We start from the raw sequence: 21,434 nt of genomic DNA on the forward strand, positions 1-21,434 counted from the left end.
CCTCAGGGTAATGTACTCCATGTGTCAATGTATAAACAAAGTAAAAGGCATAAACATTTTCAAGTCACCAAAAGTGTAGCATATGACATTTATTGATCATTTCACTCAAAAAGGATGTAACAAAGGATGGCTATTGGCATAGTAATAACACTGTGTGTAAATTATGTAACTTAAGAGAAACAAATGGCTTAGGCAATTTTTTGAACATGCCTTTGTGAGTCACACAAACCTGTGAAAAACATGACATGACAAGTATCATGAGCATTAATGTTACTTCAAAGTGTCATTAATGTCCATGACACATCCCACGTCATGTTTATGACATGCTCATGTCACTCTTATGTAGACACCTTCAAAATAAAGTGTTACAATATCTTGCTTAAGTCACAAAGGCATGTTCCAAAAATAGCCTAAGTCACATTTTATTTTGATTTAGGCATAATAATTCCGTTTAAGTCCATGCTGAAGTCACACACTTGACATAGGCCATTATCTTAAAGGGGTAAAATCACATGATCTGATCAACTGAGGATGTAGGCGATTTTACCATAGGTGGCCGGCGTCATGAGGAGATGATTTAGGCAAAAAAAACAACCCAATTTTGACAAAAAATTACTTAGGCGATTATTTTAACAGTGTGACCATATGTACGTTACTTAAATTCATTTTTTTTAAAGAGAGAGAAATAAAAAAAACTTAAATGCCACAGCCTGCCTCTTTAAAAAACAAAACACGGAATGTCACAATGTCATCTCGCGAGACTTTGCGCTGCTTGTTTGGTGATAGTGTCAGCTGACCTCACTGGGAAAAATTGTTAACGAAACTATCCAGTACAGCCATGTCCCGTATCGGTGATCAATGTATTGATCGATTACAGCGTGTATGACAGCGTCTAAAGCATGCGCTGAAGTAATAATATTTGTAAAACCTTTTACAGCAGTTGTACCCTTGAATCCGAGTCTACTGAATCGGTAAGTTGTTATTTGTCATTACGGTGGGTCGGCGTCATTGCACTTGCACTAGTATCACGTTTGTTTTGATGCTTATAGACAGTGCTTCTCAATGTCAATTAACAAGCTATATTTACTCTGTAAATACTGTAAATACTTTTCTTAAATGGAAGCTCGGAGAATACAATTTAAGTTTTCACTACGAACAGTCCGTTTTCTGAGTGCAGTTAGCAAGCTGTAAGTAACGTTAGCAGCGTTAGCTTACGTCTGAAATCCCCTTCAACGCAAAAGGAAAGTAATATGATAAACCATGAAGGAATTATACGTTAAGTTACGTTCGCAGTGATTAACTAGCTGTCCGTTATCACCTTTAACCAACTCCAGCGATTATGAGTTAATACGTCTTGTCATTTTTTTGTTGTTTACTCCCCAATTTAGGTATAGCTATGTTACTGTGTCATTTCAATTAACCAACTGTTGAGTTTGCTAATATAAGATGATGCTAACAGGATCGGATTAGTTGTGATTAGATGTGTCGTTTCGAAACTTTAAATTTAACCCAACTCATGACAATCTGTGACGTTATATCAGGGGTCAGCAACCTTTACTAAAAAAAGAGCCATTGTTGGCCAAAATAAGAGAAAAACAGTCGGAATGGAGCCGCAAGCCTTATTTTGAGCCTTAGAATGAAGATAAAACAGCCTACTAAGTCTAAATTAGTCTACCAACATTAATTATAGGTCATAATGAGCTTTAATTCATATGATTTTGTCAGAATGCAGCAAGTGTAAATCAGAGGCTGGAAACCGAAGAAATATCTCATACCAGGAGATTTGGAATCAAAAGCTTGCCTAGCGAGGGAAATTCATAACAAGACTTGAAGTTGGCAAAATTTAGTGGTGACGGCGCCGGGCCATAGACTTTTATAAGCTATGAATTTGACACAAATGTTTTGAAACATTTTTTCTGGCGTATATCACACATTTTTACAATTAAGGAATACAAATTGTTTTTGGCCTACACCAATGATAAATCAAATTTAAAATGTATAACTTTTTGTTACCACCTCAGGGAGCCACTGCAGACGGCCTGAAAAGCCAAATGTGGCTCCGGAGCCGCAGGTTGCCTACACCTGAGTTATATAATGCGTGTCTGTGACGGCTGCCTGCCGGGTACAACTCAACACTACAAACCGAAAAACCTAAACCTAACCACCTAATATCCGAAGCACCAGTATTTTACATTTTATAAGTGTTTGTGTGTTGTAACATACTTATTTAAGTAAATAACCTTCCCTTCACAAAACCCACTTCATAACTTGAACCCCCTACCAGTAGAGGAAACTTTCAGAATGGAAAGTGAAAAGTCTGCCTTAGCTGATTATTAATCAGTCATCAATTTGTTTCAACATCTGACGTAACTTTTTTTCCTCTCAGGGTCTGACACCATGCTCCCCACAGTGACTGCTGTGGTTAGATTTACTCAATACAATGGCAGTGTTTCACCTACACCATTGGAGAACACATCAACATTCCCAACTTGGCAACCTGATACTGGAGCCAACATCTCAAAGCCTCACAAATGTCTACAAGTTCTGTACGAGGACATTGGAGACTCCAGGTAAATCAGTAGCATTCTATAGAAGAAAGTAAAAAAGCAATACATACATTTGGAATATATGTCTGACGAAATGGTAATAAATTACTAACTATTTACAAAATGCAAAAGTACACAAAATATCAACTGCAGATGTTTCAGAAAGTTCTCTATTATCTCTTTCACATTCATCTGTCTGTCTTAGGGTGCGGTTCTGGGACATCTTACTCCTCGTGCCTAATGTGGCCTTCTTTGTATTCCTGATGTGGAAGCTGCCCTCAGCCAGAGCAAAGATTCGACTCACCTCCAGCCCCATCTTTGTCACCTTTTACTTGCTGGTAGGACACAAACTATAGAAACACCAATTTAACATATTCAAAGTCATTGTCTTGATCTTGGCATTGTGCTATATGGGGAATTTTGTTGAAACAAGTATTTCAGTCCATAATTTAAGATGACTGCGGTGTTGATCAACAAAACGGGAACATTGCGCCTGGTAATATCTTTCACTTTCAGTTTTGTTTGACACAAAAACAAATTACTCCTTAGAAAGACTCGCTGAATAGTTTCTGGCTTTTTTCTGATCTACTTTGGAAGCTGTTCCTTCCCTGTGGAAGGTGCTTACTCTTTGTTTCTCAAATGTACAGCACCCTCCTATTAATCATTCCTGTGATGGTAAAACAACACTTGTAGAGGAGAGAATATCTCCAAGGTCATAAAGGAGCTCACACACTGTTTGTCAGTAGTGTTACCCAATGCTTGTTGCTATTAGATATACTTTATCCCATATTCTGCACCAGATTGTAGTTGCATTGTGTTGAGAAGATGTATTGTTTTATAGTGTCTTACATCTTTTTTACTGTATTTCTAAGGTGTTTGTTGTAGCGGCGGTTGGAATCACCCGGGCTGTAGTGTCCATGACCGTCAGTGCATCCAGTGCTGCCACCATCATAGACAAAGTAAGGACGCAGATGAAGTAAAAATAACATTTTTGGAAAACACATTGTGGGCGGGGTTGTAAATCATTGAAATTATAGGCTAATTCAAAATTTAAATTACAAAAAGTTATGTTTTTCTAATGTTTTAAGCAAAGAAATAACATGGAAATGTATATGATAATAGTTGTAACTGATTGGACCTTTAGTGTAGTGTACTGTAGTGTACAGCAAAATAGTTTCCTTTAAGAGGAGAAACTGCTTTTTTTTGTGCGAGATCTGAGTTGAATGTTTTTTATTTTTTTAATTTAACTTACAGGTAGTAAATGACAGATTGCAATATAATTCCTTCTCCCATACTAAAGTAGCTACGCTATATTCTATCTTATTGAATACCCAGAGGAGCTTATATGAGCTTCAGCATGACTTTGTTTAGCTTTCATGTCCAAAAGGAAAGGCATGGCTGACATTCCTCACATACCAGACCAATCCCTATGGAGTTCGGAGTGATGAACCTACTGTTCCCAATGCACACTTGCATGGCTGCTCTGTGGAATAAAAACAAACACATGCTTATATAATGCTTTGGAGTGTGACCTGACCTTATGTTTGCACATGTTGCAACACAGTCACAGTGGATACTCATGATGTTTGTTGTCTCTTCAGGTGCTGTGGGAAATCACCCGTTTCTTCTTGCTGGCTATTGAGCTTAGTGTGGTAATTTTGGGACTGGCTTTCGGTGAGTTTGCTCTACTTGTTTCAGTTCTCATTTACTGTGTATATATATGAACCAGTGTGGCGTTTCTGTCTATTTCCACAAGATTTTGTTACTGTTAAGCCTCTTTCTTTCTTTCTTTCTTTCTTTCTTTCTTTCTTTCTTTCTTTCTCAGGTCACCTGGAGAGCAAGTCCAGTATAAAGCGAGTGCTGGCTATCACTGCCGTGCTGGCTCTGGGCTACTCCATCACACAGGTAACGAGGCTGGATAAGAGGTTAAATAATTATTTATTAAATAAAACTTTGCTGGATATTGCACAACAGAACGTCTGGCCAAGTTGTCATTTGGAATTCACCTAAAATGAATGAAATATTGCTCCAGGGCACTCTTGAGATCCTGTATCCAGACAGTCACCTTTCTGCTGAGGACTTCAACATCTACGGTCACGGAGGACGGCACTTTTGGTTGGCCAGCTCCTGCTTCTTCTTCCTGGTGGGTAACCCATAACTATGCAGCAGAGGCAGCACAAGGAATAAAATAAAACTTGAAGGACACAATTTCTACCGATTGATGATGTAATCCTTTTCATAGGTGTACTCTTTGATTGTGATCTTACCGAAAACTCCAGTGAGGGAGAGGATATCTCTTCCATGTAAGTTACAGATTTCATTGGAGCACAGATCAGACATAGCATTATTGAATTAAGAGGTCAAAAGCTTAGCATTATGTATTGTGTAATCCATGTAAATCCACAAGGATGTGCAGCAGTCTTGGTCATGTGCTATTTACCACTGCATGATGCCGTGAAATTGAAAGCAAGCTATCCTCTGTTGCCCCTTTAATCTTTGTTTTGCTTTCTAGCCAAGAGAAGTTTCTATGTCTACGCTGCCATCCTGTCTTTGCTGAACCTGGTCCAGGGCCTGGGCAGTGCTCTGCTATGTGCTGGGATCATAGAGGGCCTATGGTCAGTATTATTCTTTATATGTATTATCCTGAGTAAATGGCCCTGTGTGAGTATTTTAGGAAGAAAAAGACACAATGCTTTTACAAAAAAAGGTCTTTTAAACCTTCCTTTAATTAAATGTGTTGTCTGAGTTACAACTCGGAATGAGCTACAGTTTTTGCCTATGAAGTTGAGTGGAGTTTCGGCGACAGCTTGAGAACAAAACAGATGTTTTCCTTTTGGCAGAAACCTGTTGGCTGTGTTTTCTGTACCTGCTGAAGCTGATAGTATCCTTATGTCTTGTAACTTTTAATGGGATGTTTCACACAGTGTGTCTCTATTTTGTCTTTTCTGAACCAGCTGTGTGGATGTCACCACCTTCCTGTACTTCTCCACCTTTGCACCGCTCATTTATGTCACATTCCTCAAGGGATTCTTTGGGTTTGTACAAAGAATCACACAAAATATACAAAATACTTAATAGTTGTGCTTTGGACAGTTGTTCCAGTTTCTTCCTTTATTTCACTACTTTCTTCTCTTCTACAGTTCAGAGCCCAAGATCCTGTTCTCCTACAAGTCACAGGTGGATGAGCCGGATGAAAGTGACGTCCACCTTCCTCCGACTGTCGCTACAACCCTTGGACGTAAGGAGCTGACTGACCAGGGCCTCTTTTACTCCTCCACCCAGATCGATGGCTCTGGTCCAGGCAGCTCTCGTATGGTTGGAGCATACCTGGATGATGTTGCCTCCGGACCCTATGGGTCCAGCAGCATTAACAGCATCGAAGCTGACCGCTGGAGACCTATTAATGTGTGAATGAATGAAGAGGAGATTGGAAGAAGTGAGGTGGTTATACATTGGACCTTAATGTTGTTTGTGTGTGTAGTGTGTAAAGCAGGGTGGCCCAAAAAATGCAGCACACAGTAGTTGGACACCGTGAACGGGTAATCTTGGTCTTGCTTTGAGGCCAGGGTAAGTTAACAAGCGGACACTTAAAGAGAGACCTTTGCTAGCCAATTATCTGGAGGACTGTGAATTTAGCAACTGCTTTTGTAACACTGTTGCCAGAGTGCACTGCTGCTGTAGCTCCACACTAGGAGTTCTGTCTCTGTGGCCCAGACAGACTTCGTATTGATTCTGTTCAACGGGCTTGTAAATGGGGGAGTTTACTGACTCGTCTCAGCACATTTTCTGTCATTCCAGCATCTTGCAACAACTGCTCAGTCTTCAACAATGAAGTTTAATCCCACTTAATTACCCAAATCTTTAAAATCTAACATTCTTTTGATGGCAACTCACCATTTTTACATTCCCACTAAAATCTTTGAGTAACAGCGTTTCATCTGACTTTGTTATCTGCTGACAAGTATTAGATTTGTGACTCAACAGGCTAATCATTTTTTACTGAATCACCGTGCCTCTTTACACAGGAATACTTTGTCTCCTGAAATAGACGCTGTCCCTCCTGTGAACAAGTCAAAGGTGTTAACGTGATGTGTGTCACTGCAATGTGATAAGGAAATGAGTAACCCCTAAATACAGACATTGCGTTCACGCTGAACATCAAAAACCATCTTTCTCTCCTCTTATTTATTTTTAGCTTCGGCTTTAATTTCTTGAACCAGATTAATCATTCCTGCTTCTAAACGCACATTTTGTAAGCTTCATAGTCATTAAGATGCATTATTAGGTATGTAATTTGAACAACAAATGTGCATGAAGCTTTTTTGTGTACTCCAAATTAGACATGCCCTCATTCTATATCAGCATATCTAGTTCAGCTCTGCTTACTGCAAAAGGGTTGCTGTTCCAGTTTTATTTTTCTGCAATTATTTTTTTTTTTACTCTGTTCAGATTTTCCAAAAATGTAACAAGTATTCAAATGAGACCATAAACAATATATTTAATTTGATAGTATCAAATGATGGTATTGATACAGTTTAATTAACACAGATTTTAACTAGATATTAAGAGAGGCTAAGACAACTGCTACGCCAAAGACGTGTAATTTTAAGATGGGTTAAAGTAGAGAAGTACTCGACTGTCACAGAGCAAATGTTCCACTCTGATCAGTTTCGGGCTTGAGTTGTTTTCTTCTTAATTCAGCTCATGAAAACAGTTCTTGTCATCCCTCTTGGTATTTCTACATTATCATACTTCAGTCTTTTTAAAGCACCACACATCACATTGACTTATTCCTACCAAGGAAATGTATTGTATGTGACTTTCCTGCTGAAATTGCTATATGTTCGGTATGAATGGATTACTGTATTTAAGCTAGCAGTATTCATAGATAGTGGTGACTTTTATGCAGCAAATATAGAGATGCATTTATTTTTTCATCATTTTAAAGCAACAACGCAGTAACAAAGTTGTGTATTTCCAAGAAATGACAGTATTTGCCTGACTCTTAGAAATATTATATATTCAAATTTGAGTGCCGGTGATAACTGCTGTATAACTTGGAGTTAGAATTGTGGTTGGGAAATCAGTTTGCTGATTCATAACACAAGGTGGTTCATTATTGAGGTCCTCTCTCTTGATAGACAAGATTTTTGATGTTGAAATCATTTTGCAAATGATCTGTAAATTGCCTTTTTATTTAAGTGCATTGATTGTATAATATTCAGCCCATATTAATGCAATGTATTGAGCATTCCGTGACCAACTGAATAAACCATGGACTCTTTCATTTGTGTTTCATTTTTGTGATGGGACAGGACACCACCCTGCGGCTGGATTAGGTAATTCAGGCTAGGACTCCACTGTGTGGTTTCTTGCAGGAACTACACAGTGGGAAATGTCTTTTTCTCCATTACATCCCCTCCTGTGTTGATGACTCGACGGTTTGTCCTTACCTTATGATTTGTCCTTACCGTATGATTTGTCTGCCTTAAATAGCGCCACATTAGCCCGACCACAGTTTAACTACAACTCCCATCTACCCTTCATCACACATACGCGACATTATTTCATCCAACCAATGAGCTTAGAGGATACTGTAGCGCCAGTTTGACCTTTATTACTGTTTTTAAGCACCGGTCGCTGTGGCGGCCACTCTAGCCGCTCTCACATTGATGTCTCCCTCACTGTCTTAAAACTAGAGAAGGTTTTTATTTTTATTTTTCTAAGGTGGGAATAGACATCTTGTCAGAATGGGTGGAAATGGCAGCACCTCTAGGAAAGTGTCATTCGGACTGGACGAAAACGAGAAGGTCACAATAATTGAAGGCGTGAAGGTAGATATAACTTGACGTTTCCTCTCATTGTAACAAGTCTGACTTTATAATTAGACATTGTGAGCAAAGCTAATAACTGTTAGCAAGCAGGCTTTTGTGGCACTGTCTGTCCAAGGTGCAGTGAAAGGCTGACCGGTCCCATGTCCTCAAATGAACCCGGTCATGCCCCCATATGTCCAGATAGCGTTACACTAACTCGCTCACTAAGGTTGGTAGTCTAGCGTTAATTAACGCTATAGCTGCTTGTTGAATTACGACATCAAGCTTGTCGTAAAATGTCATTAAAGTGGACATTTACGCAGACATATCGAATTGCTACGTTAAAGTGCTGGTACATTTTCCACAGCGTAACGTTACCGTAACGTTAGATTCTGTATGTTAACCCATAAGAACCCAGACCCATTTATCCTTGAAGGAAAATTATGGGGGATATACCACAGACCAGGTGGACCACATAGAACACATTTATGATGTGTGTGTGTGTGTGTGTTTTTTTTTTTAAATAGCCTACTACCCCTAAATGTCAAAGATCTGTGATATGACTTATATGTAATGGTATTTATTTTTTTTTTAATGATATTTCTTATTTTAATATAAATAAACTCGACACCATTCCTGCTTACAGAAACACAAATTTGCCTTTTTCTCTGCATCTCCACAACATATATTAAAATTGTGACATTAACACTGCTGTTTAACAACAAATTATTTTTCAGATTTGTTTTTAAGTAACAAAATAATAATAAATCAATAATAAATAAAAACAAATAACAAACCCTAATAGGGTTAAATGCAATAAAGGACACCCTTTTAACGGATTAGAATTGTAACAAAAAATAAAATTTTTGAAATTAGCTACTTTTTTAGATTGAACGGTGCTTTATCTCCCTCAGCTTGTGGTAATCAAAGTAACTCAGACACTCAAGATAATCCACTGACCATCTTGTTTCATTTTAGAGCTATACTATTAAGAAAATGGCTCCTACATGAAACCACAAGGTCAACCCTCAGCAACTCACACCAAAGCAATCTAGACTTATAAACAGCACTAGATTTTGGAGTGAACTGTCCATTTAATTTGCTGCTTGCCGAGATAAAATTGTTCTGCATGCACACCGACGGTCTAGTGTGTGCTTGTGTGTCTGTGTTTGTGTGTGTGTGTGTGTGTGTGTTTGTGTACATATATGAACTGATTTGTTTATTCTAACATTCCTGTCCAGCTCTCAGAGGATGTGCTCCGGCGGATGAAGGAATCTCAGGGGTCTGACAGCGCCAAGCCACCACCATCTCCGCCGGACAGTCACAAACCACCAAGTAAGTCCAAGTTGAAGTTAGCATTCCCTCTGCGTTAGCAAACATGTCTTCATACATTGACTGATTAGAACAGCATCATGATAAAGTTCAATTCCACTGTTACGTAACCTTTTCAGATTGTTCATTACACAATGAATATAGCGTATTAAACCTTAACCGTGCCATTTGTTAAATCACATTTATTTAAAGACTATTTACACTTGGTTTCAGAGCCTTTGTGTTTGGAGCTGCCTCACCCTGTTGCTCAAATTCAAATTCATTATTTATCATATGCACAACAGTTACAGAGAAGCAGTCATTGACAATTAAAATCTCAGTCTCAGGCTCTCACCAGTAATGCTAATAAAATAATTAAAATGCTACTTTATTCTGCAAACTGCTCCATATCTTAATTCCAAATAGTAGTGATGATCTTCATCCTGTTTGAATTCCAGGTCCAAAACCAACAGGACCCACCACTACAGAAATGCAGGATGAAATCCGTAAAAAGTAGGTTCTCATAATGTCAGAGTCACTGTCTAGCCATTTTGGTAAAATACCTGCTATAACTCTGCATCTAACTTATCATAATGCATTAGTATTGGCTAACTTGGAGTTTTATGGCTCCCTGGGCTTAATTATTGCAGAATATGTGCAGAACTTAAGTTGGCCCTCTGTATTGATACGTAGATGCAGCTAGTAGTCAAAGGAGGTGACAGATATATAACATAGCAGACACTTGATGCTAATGTGCAATGTTTATGTGGAACATACACATGCTGAGTGATCTGTCAACACTGTGTGTGCTGACTGACTCTGTATAGCTGGCGTGCTGCCATGCTGCTGGAATGCTCATACATAATCTTGAGCCTCTATAGATTTACATGTTCGCAAGTCCAACAATTCTTACCTACTGTCACCGTCTGTAATATGGTTACCTAGAAATGTGTTAGACATAATATAGAAGATGTGATTATATCTTGATCAGCGTTTTTGTGCCAGACCTTTGTAATGTAATCATTTTTTATCAATGTGGGCTCATGTAGTTATCTCAGAATTGGAAAGTTACAGGAATAGCCTCTTTGCAAATTCTATATTTCACAGTGTTGCTGCATTGTATTGTAATAGGGGTTGAAATTGTGTTGTCTTCATGTTTTTGTAGTGAGACTTAATAATACACTTTTTTTCATGATAAATCCCAGCCTAATTTAATTTTAATATAATTGTTATCTTCCACCCAACAATTAATGAATGAAAAATGCTATACTTATAATGCATTATCAGCCCTGAGTTGTTGTTTTTTTTGCATCTAAACATTATTTTGCACAGCTCACTGTGTGAACAAGAACTTACATGTTTAACAGACTTTCACTGGATAAATAATGGTGAAAGGTTAAAACAGTTCTTATCTTCCCCTACTTAAGCTTTGAGCGTCAACAGGCCCTGGTGCAGGAGCAGCTGGCCAAACTGGCCCAGAGGGAGAGAGAGGCAGTAGCGACCACAGGTCTGGATGAGCTGGCCCCTGCCCTTATCATAGAGAAAGGAAAGGCCCATGAAAATAAAGAAAAAGCCAAGATGCTGGTGAGTGATCCTTTCTGGCTCTAGACCAGTAGTCAGAGTTTTGCTTTCCACTAGTAGGCCTGATAAGTTTCATTGTACTGAATATTCCCTGAAACTACTCATTTACACCTCGTCAGAAGTTTTAAAACAACTTGTCTGCTCCATCATTTCATGGCTTTCTTATCAGCTTATGTCAGTGGTTTGTTGGCTTCAGGCTGCTTGAGTTCTTTACTAAAACTAAGCGGTGAAATAGGCAAACATTTTAGTATTTTGAATATACAGACATTTTCACACTTTTCATTTTCTGATTTTCCAATATTTATGTTTGTTATACCAGATTGTATCTGTTAATGATAAGAAGCAATGTTCTAAAATTGAAATAAGATTTGTGGTTATACATTTTATCAAATACTTCATATTATTTAGCAGGAGCAGTTTTTTTCTTTCTTCCAGAAACTGTTTCTATAAGTCAACAGCACCCTCTATTGTTCAGACTTTGAACTGCACATATGGACTAAGGAACTGGCAAATTATTGAATGATCTACCAACCTGGTTTTTGTATTGCAGAGGACAAACCAAACACATTTTTGTTAAATTTTTGAACTTTTGACTTGAGATTTTGCTCGCTGTTTAATTGTTAGTAACACTTAAATGAAGGTGCCTCATGTTCAGTGTCACATTGTTGCACTTGTCAGGATTATACAAAGTATATACCGTTTTTTTATTACTAACATAGCATATTGTTTTCTCGGTCTGTTTTCCCTTTGTTCACACTCAGTTTAAACTGTAATTGTTCAAAGAAAAATGAGAAATTAAGCTACTTTAATTCAGTATCTTGAGATGATCAGTTTTCACAGGTTTCACAGTACCTTTGTCCACAATAGCACTTGATGACAGAATCTCTGAATAGATTATGTATGTGGTGTGTGGGAGCAACATAAATATGTGGAGGAGAGTTACAGTATGTGTTGATGGTCCTTGTAGCCTGTTGAGGTACAAGTATGTTCATACCTTTCAACAGGCTATATAGGATGGACACAAGAATATGAATAATATATATTGTCTTCTATGAATGTTAACACTTATTCTCGGTCAGGGTTCACATGCATTTCTGTAATCTGATGAGCTTCTACCTTCCAGCAGTATCCTGTTTTCTAAAACACCATGTAAACGAGAAACATATTATGTGTGTGCTGTGTGCAATTAGATACGTTCATGGCTTTGTTTGTTGTTTGCATGTGCTTCCTGTGATAGCGTTGCTTTGTCACTGTTTAAAATATGCTTGTTCACACATATACCTGTGAAATTCAGACTGATAATGAGTCAACCAACAGTGCAGTGTGTGAGAGCGAAAGAGAGGTGATTGCCCTAGAGATTTGTGTTTAACAAGTGTGTGTGACAACCTGGTTTCTGATGTCACGTACATGTATATTGACTCATCGATGCCGATCATTCATTTGTGATTCCCTTCAGGTGTTTTTTCACTCGATTTGCTTTGTTCGTATTAAACACTGGATTTCTGAGAGGCTTCTCTCTCTCTCTCTCTCTCTCTCTCTCTCTCTCTCTCTCTCTCTCTCTCTCTCTCTCTTCAATTGATTGGTCCTGCAGTGTTGTTTTGCCAGTGCCAGCTGTAGTGAAGCCGCTGGCTTTGCTTACACTGATATGGGCTCCAAACATTTAATGATGTTGCATCGCAATGTGAAATTGAACACTCTTACCTCACAGCTTTGTTCTCGACTTTTTCTGACTTGACGAGTCAATACAGCCTGTCAGAGTGTGTGCAGATGTGTGGTTGCATGCAGAGAAGTGGTGGGACACCTTAAAGGTTTGTTCTGTCTGTGGTTGTAAAGAGTAGAGAACAGTGACCCAACTCTTCCATTGATTGGTGATTGGTGCGTTTGACAGGTTTGTGCATCTTTTTGTCCAACGTTTGGAGGAAAGGTTTCTTGTGTATGTGAAAGTGTGTGAGTCAAAGCAAAATTGAAAGTAGCAACAATGAGTATAAGATAAGATAGAACTTTATTAATCCCGAAGGAAATTCTGGTTCCAGATTGCTCCAAGTTACAAAAACAAAACAACCACAATATAGGATAATATAAGGAAAACAATGAACAGTAGGTAATAAATAGTTAACAATAACAATATATAATATAAAGTATGGTGGAGTATGGTTTGTCGACACTTCCATTGGGTCATAAGTAATGATTGACAGGAATTAGTTTTTGTTTTTGAGTCTTAACAAGGAAAAACTCTGAGTGTCCCTCAGTAAAAACAGGTGGGAGGTTTTTGCTGCTTTCAGGTATTACAGAATTAAAATAGCTGTATGTTCAGTATGTGAGAAGCCAAGGCAACACATAACTTTGTGTATTAAAGTGACCCCCTCACCACCTCTCCCTTCCCAGTTCCAACCTTTTCCTCTTTCACACCTGTCCTTCTTATTTGGTCTCACCTCTGACTCTGACTTTTTCTTTTGCTTAGCTGTCATGTGCATTCACTGCTCCCATCTTGATTTCTCCACTGTTTAAAATGTGGCACATACTTAACAAACCCCGAAAAAGACCTGAAACCTAGCACTCCTGAGACTAAAAAGAAAGCTGCACTATATTTTTGTTGCCTGTCTTCAGCTTTTAAGTTGATTGAAAGTACCTTGGAATCTGATTCAAGAGCTCCATCACTAGCAAATCTCTCTGCTTAGCAGGTGGGCTTCTCTCTCTTCTTTGCATTTTCCATCGACCTTGCATCCACCGGCAACAACACAGCTGGATGCCTGAAAGAAAAAAGTCTCTCCACCCCCCTCTCTCTCCCCATTCCACCGTAAAACACTCCACTTTGTGCAGTTTTGGGGCTGCCTTATTTCCCAGCGGAGAAGACAGACACACACACAGACATGCATTCGCACACATACTGCTGTGGCGCTATCGTAATACACGATTATATATAGCGAGTACCCCCCTTAGTCTAATTCCCCACATGCACTCCTGGCTCCCCAGCAGGCAGGCTGTGTGTTAGCGTTGGGTTGAGGAGGGGTGCAGGCAACACCTGTCAGAGTGCTGAGCTGCTCCCTACACTGCCTCAGGCTGCCTGTCACAAACACTCACATTAGCCATTTACTCCTGTCTCAGTGCCAACCGCCACCGCTGGGACTCTTCGTGTGTGTGTATATATATCTGCGTCTGCATCTGTGCATACCTGTGCATTAAACAGGTGCTGTGTAGATCAGAGGAGTGCGTGTGTCTGATGCAAGGTTCACCCACAGTTCAGGCAATGCTTTATAAGTTTATTCTTTAAGTCTTGCATATGGTATTTTGAAGCTTTGTGTATACTGTGCTGTGTGCGTTTTTGTTTGGTACATATTTGGGAAATTAATTTTTCTTTTGTAGCATCTGTTGGTGTTAATTCTTTCTCTCTATCAGACAGTTTTTCATGTATGAACACCTACGTGTAGCTCATTAAAGTCTAACCTGAGTGCAAGTATGAACCATTGCTCCCACATATGTGTTATTTGGAAAACCTGAAAGAGGTACAAGCTCCTTTTTGGATGTTTCACAGTGATTGGTTAAATCAGTTTTTTCCTTTTTGGGGACCTCAAAGGGCATCTCAAACTATATTTTCTACATTCATCTCATTACTACTTGCTACACTGTCTGATAACTAGAGCTGCAAGGATTAGTTGACTAATCTATTAGATGACTGACCAAAAAAATTGGCAGCTATTGTGATAATAGATTTATTGTCTAAATTTTTCATGCTGAAATGAAGTTTTGTGGCTATGAGGTGTGTGTTTGCTAACCCCCCACTGCACCACAGAGAGGGTTGTTCTTTTATCTGGGGAAATTTTGGCTTGTGCCGGACACAGAGAAGACCTGAAGTGAGGTGACACCTCAGTGAAGATGTTCTAAGGAAGCCGAAAAAAGATTCAGATCCCTTACTTAATGTAAAGTACCAATACCATACTGCAGAATTACTCCACTACAAGCAAAGTACAAAAGTATCTGCATCAAAATGTACTTAAAGTATCAAAAGTAAAAGCACTCGTTTTCAGAATGGCCCCACTCAGATTGTTTTATATATTACAGATATATTATTGGATTATTATTTATGTAAGCAGCATTTTACTGTTGTCAAGGTAGGGCTAGTTTCAACTACCTAATATACTGTTATGTGGTTTAATTTATAAACAATCTTAATCAATTGATCATGTTTTTCATGTTAAATCTTAAAAGCAACTAGTAACTCAACCTGTCAGCTAAATGTAATGCAGTAAAATAATAAAATAACTAATTTGCCTCAAAATTGTAGTGTAGTAGAAGTATAAAATTACATTAATGGAAATACTCAAGTAAAGTGCTGTACAAGCCCCTTAAAATGATACCTAAGTACAGTACTTGAGTAAATGTATTACATTACCACCAGTCTGTGTCAGTTGGAAAAGAAGGTTCTGTTGCATTCATTTATAGCCCTAGAGAAATTAGCGCTAATTGTTGCGAAATACTTAAAAAAATCTAATTTGGTAAATATAGGATTGATTTTAATATATTTAACTTTATTTAAATTTAAGTTTTTGTTATTATTTTTCATTGGGTTTTATTTTTCAGCATATGTTATGCATTCTGTGTATTCTATTCTCATCTTTTTTTTACTTTTATTATCAATAGTGTTTCATTTTCCATCTTATTTTACACTAATTATGGCACTCTATTTGTGTTTTCTTTTTGTTCATTCTATGTCTATTTAAGTTGTGTAATTTTTTTTATTGTAAAGCACATAGTGCAGCATTTCTCGAATGCAAGGTGCTATGAAATAAAGTTTATTATTATTATTATTATTATTATTATTATTATTAATAATACATTGAGTTTTTCACCTCACCTACAGAAGTGCAATTAAAAAAGTGTATGAACTTTGCTTTTTCGAAGTGTCATCCAACATTGCTCGGAGGCTACATTTAGGCCTTAACAGTTACACCTTGAGTGAAGATACGTAAGAGACGACGAGTTACATTAACACCTCGTCTCTCCACCTCTCCTTTCTTTCATTAGCACCTCCTGTGTTTGTTTTCTTCCCCCGTCTATTCTCTCCGCCTCAGAGGTGTCATTCGTGCTGCAAACAAAATGCTATTAGTATGCACAGGCATTCAGTGCTGAGCATCTCACACACATTCACACACACGGATAATAACAAGCATCTGCTTTAAGCTATTGAATTTCAGATGTTCCTAGGTGGGTGAGAAGAATAGACTTTACTACCTGATTGGGGGTTGCGGGTGAATGTTTATAACCTGCCAGTTGATTTGCTTTCAGTCGTGTATATTAAAAACTAGATTTTATCTACTGTCTCCAATGAAAAACCAGTGCTGGACAACAATATTAGAGGGTACGGTTTTAATTCAAACCAGACTATTAGAAAGTTACATGCAGGAAAATATAAATAACAAATTAAAAAGAACAAGCTAACACTAAAAGAAGAAACAGATACAGTTAAACTTATCAGATATTTAAAAAAACAGTATAAAAGAACAAATAACCAAAGTGACTATTGGTATTTTTATGTAACTAGTGTTACAAACATTACGATTTTTTGTGCCCAAAGTTTATTTTTCTAGGTGAGTAGATGTTCATGCTTTAGTGTTACATTCATATTTAAATATTAAATATGTCTGTCAGTTGAAGTCACCTTAATTCACCTCATGCTATTATCTTCTCCTTAATCCAGAAGTTTATTCACCCTGGAGGCAATTTTCATGTTAATTTCATTGTTGAGAATAATTTCCTCTTCATGCGTCATACCCGTACTGCCTTGCTCTTGCTTCTTCTTCTTCTTCTCTTCTTTTTCTTCTTCTTCTTCTTCTTCTTCTCCAGTCTATTCAAATCCAGTAGTGACCTTTACTCTCACAAACCTATCATTAAAGTCACATATTTTTTAAACAGTGCTTAAAGTTTGCTATACTTTCCCTAAGATCAAAATTTATCATAATGCAGAAGAGGCATGAAGTGTTTGTAATGAAGCTATATATGTTTTTTAACATTCTTTATTCATAATAATATAATAATGATATCCCCATATGAGAATGTGGTCACTTGTCCAGTTTGAGCTGAAATGTGTGACAACATGTGATGTGCCCATTTGGTCACTCCTGATGCCTCTGTTTTCTATCACCTCCTTCTCTTCAACAGCCTAGCCAGGTTGTTGTGTAGGCAGTTAAGCAGCAGATCAGGTTTTTTCACATCATACTGTATATACTGGTAAATGTCACTGTCAGACTGTGCTTATTCAATAAGAATTTGAAGTGGTGTGGTATAATTTAATTGAGGTGTTTTAATTCCTTAGTTGTTGTTTCCTTTCACAACGTCATATTTGACCACATATTATGTGGTTATGTCATGTACTTCGATGAGGGAAATTTGTGATGAGGAAACAGGATGTAACCCTGTGAATTGTCACTAGATGGCATTGTTGAAGTATGTTTGGGTTCGCCAGGGGATTTAAAAAGCAGGATGGATGGTGCTCTGCACAGCAACATGCGCTCCTGGGCAACATGTTCTCCCAGCATTTATACCTCCCCCTCGGTCTCTCATCTTTTTATCTTTCTCTTTTCAACCCCTCAGTCCCTTTCCATGCTGTGTGTGTGTGTGTGTGTGTGTGTGTGTGTGTGTGTGTGTGTGTGTGAATGATGACTCAGAGCAAGCATTTGACACTGTCCAAAAGAAAGATGATGAAAACCAGGGTGAAAAGCCCAACATTCATTAAAGTCAGACCTGAGATGACAAACCCACGGACCACAGCGGATGATGCCACACATGTTAACAGTACTGCTGCTTCTGCTGTTGCGTAGAAACACAAGGAAATGACACTTGACAAGGGTGGAAATGTTGTGTTTTTCACTGAATATGCAGCCTTTCAGTTACAAGATGTTCTTGCTAACCAGCAGGCCCTCCTGCTGTCTCAAGACCTTTTTATATAATCACCAAATATTACTCTATGCAATTGATCTTTGTACTGTTGTTTCAGCTAATACCCTTTTATTGATTTCTTTAAACAGTGTTTCATATCTCCATTAATACTTTTAGTGTAGTGACTCCAGGATATTATTTAATCAGCGGCAGGACTTCATCACACATAAAATCTGATGAATCGAAGGCAAATAAAGCGCTGCTACTTGCCATCTCATCCCTCCTCGCTGAACTAGCCTGTGGTTACGTCAATCTGTCAATTCATATCACTTCAGCTGCTTTGAGTGTTTGCTTTCTAGCACCAGATGGACATGTTGGTTTAGCTGTATTCAGCCAATCCCAAAATAATCTGTGGATGGATTTTTATCCCTGTTGACCAAACATGACAACGTGTATCTAAAGTAAGAAGCATGAAACCATTGTTTTGCAGCAGATGATAGCACATCATTGTTGAGCAGATTACGAAGCAATACAAGCAATACAGTGGCAGCACACAATAAGATGGTCGGCCTTTGACATTCTGCATTCGTTTAATGTTTATCAGAGGTGTTACGGTTTGAGCCACAGTTCAGATTTTTGGGTTGTGGGTGGAAAAAAAAAATCTGGATTTTATTAAATCAACTACAAGAATACTTCATGCACACTCAAGGACAGTCAAGTAGATTCACTTTATAAATTAACTCCTCATAAATTAACTTAATGAAAAGGACCAGTCTACACATTGCTGACAATTAACTTTGTGCATTTGTAAACTTAGAAATTAAACACAAATAGTCCACAAAAATCTTTAGATTTTCTCATGTGTCACATGTTTCCTAACCAAGACAACACATTTTTTTCCTGTCTCAGATGTAATCACTCACAAAGGCAAATTACGCTAGAGCCTGACCGATTTTGAGATCGATGCCGATGCTGATTTTAGACGGGGGAAAATCATTGATAACCAATATTGTGGACAATATAGTAAATTTTCAGCTGGATTATAAATAAACCTTTTTACGTGGATTGTGCACTGCTTTTTCAACACTCTGCAAATGTACCCAGGGAGGTACTTTCTCATAAAACTTTATTCAATAATATTTACCATTATTATACACAAACAATGTATTCCATTGTAAGCTGATTCTATAAATGATAACTGGGAAAATAAAGAATAAATAGGATTAAAATAAATAGATAAATAAACATCCTTACTGTTCAGTGTCAGTCAATTTCAAATTTAAGAAAAAGGAATGGTTTCTGCATTATATATTGTGTAAAAAAAGTTTTCATAACTGCACATATCAGACAACATATACACAGATGGCCTTTGATAGGACAATATCAGCCGATAATATCAGTCAACCGATATAAATCTCCGCCATAGTCCCCTGGTTATGGTCACGTTTAAATGTCGACACAGAACCGCTACAAAAGATCCAGAGGCAATACATTGCAGTTCCGGTCTCGGTTTCAGAACCATTACACCCCTAATGTTAAAGATAAGGAATTGTATGATTTGGGGCGTGGCTACCTTTGATTGACAGGTCACTAACCAGGCGAGCTGTCATCGTGAGAGAAGCAGAGCAATGTGTATCCACGGCAACGTGTCAATAAAGTTATATATAACGTTATATAGATATAAAAAGGACGTTTACCGGTTTGGTCTCATAACTTTGACCCTTTTCGCACTGTATTTTCACTTAATGACAGTTTTGTTCGTTTAAAATGTCTTGTTCAGCGTTTGGTTGGACTAACAGACACTCCAAGGAGTCGCTGTTCATTTTTCTGAGATAAGTAACATACATTTAGTTTTGGTTTTTTGCTAGCCAAAATGAACATCCCAGTAAATGCTCCAATTAATGCTAACATGAATTAGTAGCGGCTTCGCTCAATCAGGTTGAGGTGTAGAGAGGCGTGTAGTCAGTGTCGTCAGATCCCTCTCGCTCCTCCACAGTCCAAATATGGTCTGCTCCCCGTATCGGAAACAAGATGACGACGCAAGATGGCGACGAGTGTAACGCTGAATGTTATAAGAATTTTTCAGAGTGACCCTTCAATAAAGACAGTTGGATTCAGAGTATCAAAGTTTAAGTTGAATTTAATTAAAGTCTTGTACAAGAGGAGCGTTTAAATCATGCAACACAGCGAGTGCGGTTACAGAGAAAAAGGCTCACATGATAGTCAAAACTGTTGGCTTATATGCCTCCTATAATGGGAGGTTTCCAACATCTAGCTGACCTGTCTGACACAGATGCTGTTATTCTCAGTTCCCCAAAGTCAAAGGTATGGTCAGCAGAAATACGTCTGACCCGTGTCTGACTCCCCCTGTCATGCGTACTTCCCTTTATCTTAACATATAGTTAACCTTATCTAGCCTGCCAGCTTTTAGCAGAAACACTGGTCTGATGTAACTCAAAGCCAGTGCCTCCACATACAGCAGACAGGATCACATTTGCTTAATATGATTAAAACCTTGGAAAAATCCCAGATTAATACAAATTTTTATAACACTGAACTTGATGCTTCCAACAGGCAGTCGACAAACCAATGGGCGACGTCACGGTCACTACGTCCATTATTTATACAGTCTATGCATTTTACACATGCACACACATCTGCACATATTGATTTAACTTATTTACTTTTGCTTTGTCCACCAATGTCCTCTTTTTCTCCAAATGACCCACCTATTAGACAGGACTGCAGAGTCATTATCACTAATACACAGTAGCAGTCAGCTGCTCGTGCAGCAAGCACATGGAAGCATTAGGCCAGAGAACTCAGAGAAAGAGAGAAATGGACAGGGATGGGCTATAGGAGCTGAAAGGCGGAGAGAAGAGACTTGGAGCATGGTATAGTAATAGATTCAGATGTCTGACTCTGACAGCCAGCCGGCTAGATCGCTAACACTGCTTGTTAGCCAAAGACAGAGGGTGGGAGAGGGGGAGAGAGAGAGAAGAGAAGGAGGATCCAGAGGAGAAAGTTGGATCAATGAAAAAGAAAAAGGAAGATTTGGCAGTGGAGTGAGAGAGGTTTATGTTGAGACCAAGTGGGTCTTCACCATAACGATGGCTTTTGAGTCTGCCAACATCACATGCTGTGAAGGTATATGTGCGCACACAGATATGAAACTAAGAATCTCTGTCTCATAGAAACCGACAAAGTAAAATACAACAGCAGTTCAGACACACATTTGCACACGGCTAAACCACTTGTTATCAGCAAGTGTAATCACAGACTTGACATCTTTTCTGCATGTTAAAGCAGC

General features: G+C 38.3%; 2 protein-coding genes across 3 annotated transcripts in view; both read left to right on the plus strand.

Moving 5' to 3' along the window:
* The first annotated feature begins 813 nt into the window (after nt 1–813).
* On the plus strand, nt 814–7,831 carry tpra1 (transmembrane protein, adipocyte asscociated 1). The gene is made up of 11 exons (XM_059330061.1): nt 814–971; nt 2,387–2,570; nt 2,752–2,884; nt 3,419–3,505; nt 4,148–4,220; nt 4,372–4,451; nt 4,579–4,689; nt 4,789–4,849; nt 5,059–5,161; nt 5,501–5,581; nt 5,687–7,831. The coding sequence occupies exons 2-11, from the start codon at nt 2,398–2,400 to the stop codon at nt 5,955–5,957; spliced, it is 1,173 nt and encodes a 390-aa protein (XP_059186044.1). The 5' UTR covers nt 814–971; nt 2,387–2,397; the 3' UTR covers nt 5,958–7,831.
* A 291-nt stretch (nt 7,832–8,122) lies between these two features.
* Nucleotides 8,123–21,434, plus strand: part of LOC131968601 (MICOS complex subunit mic25a-like) — a 65,094-nt gene continuing 51,782 nt past the window's right edge. For both annotated transcript variants that reach the window (XM_059329553.1, XM_059329554.1), the window contains exons 1-4: nt 8,123–8,380; nt 9,601–9,694; nt 10,129–10,183; nt 11,098–11,254. In XM_059329553.1, coding sequence (XP_059185536.1) covers nt 8,297–8,380; nt 9,601–9,694; nt 10,129–10,183; nt 11,098–11,254 — 390 coding nt within the window. In that variant the 5' untranslated portion in view covers nt 8,123–8,296. The remainder of the gene's footprint in view (nt 8,381–9,600; nt 9,695–10,128; nt 10,184–11,097; nt 11,255–21,434) is intronic.

Source organism: Centropristis striata, chromosome 3, assembly GCF_030273125.1.
Source record: "Centropristis striata isolate RG_2023a ecotype Rhode Island chromosome 3, C.striata_1.0, whole genome shotgun sequence".
NCBI classification, from domain to species: Eukaryota; Metazoa; Chordata; class Actinopteri; order Perciformes; family Serranidae; genus Centropristis; species Centropristis striata.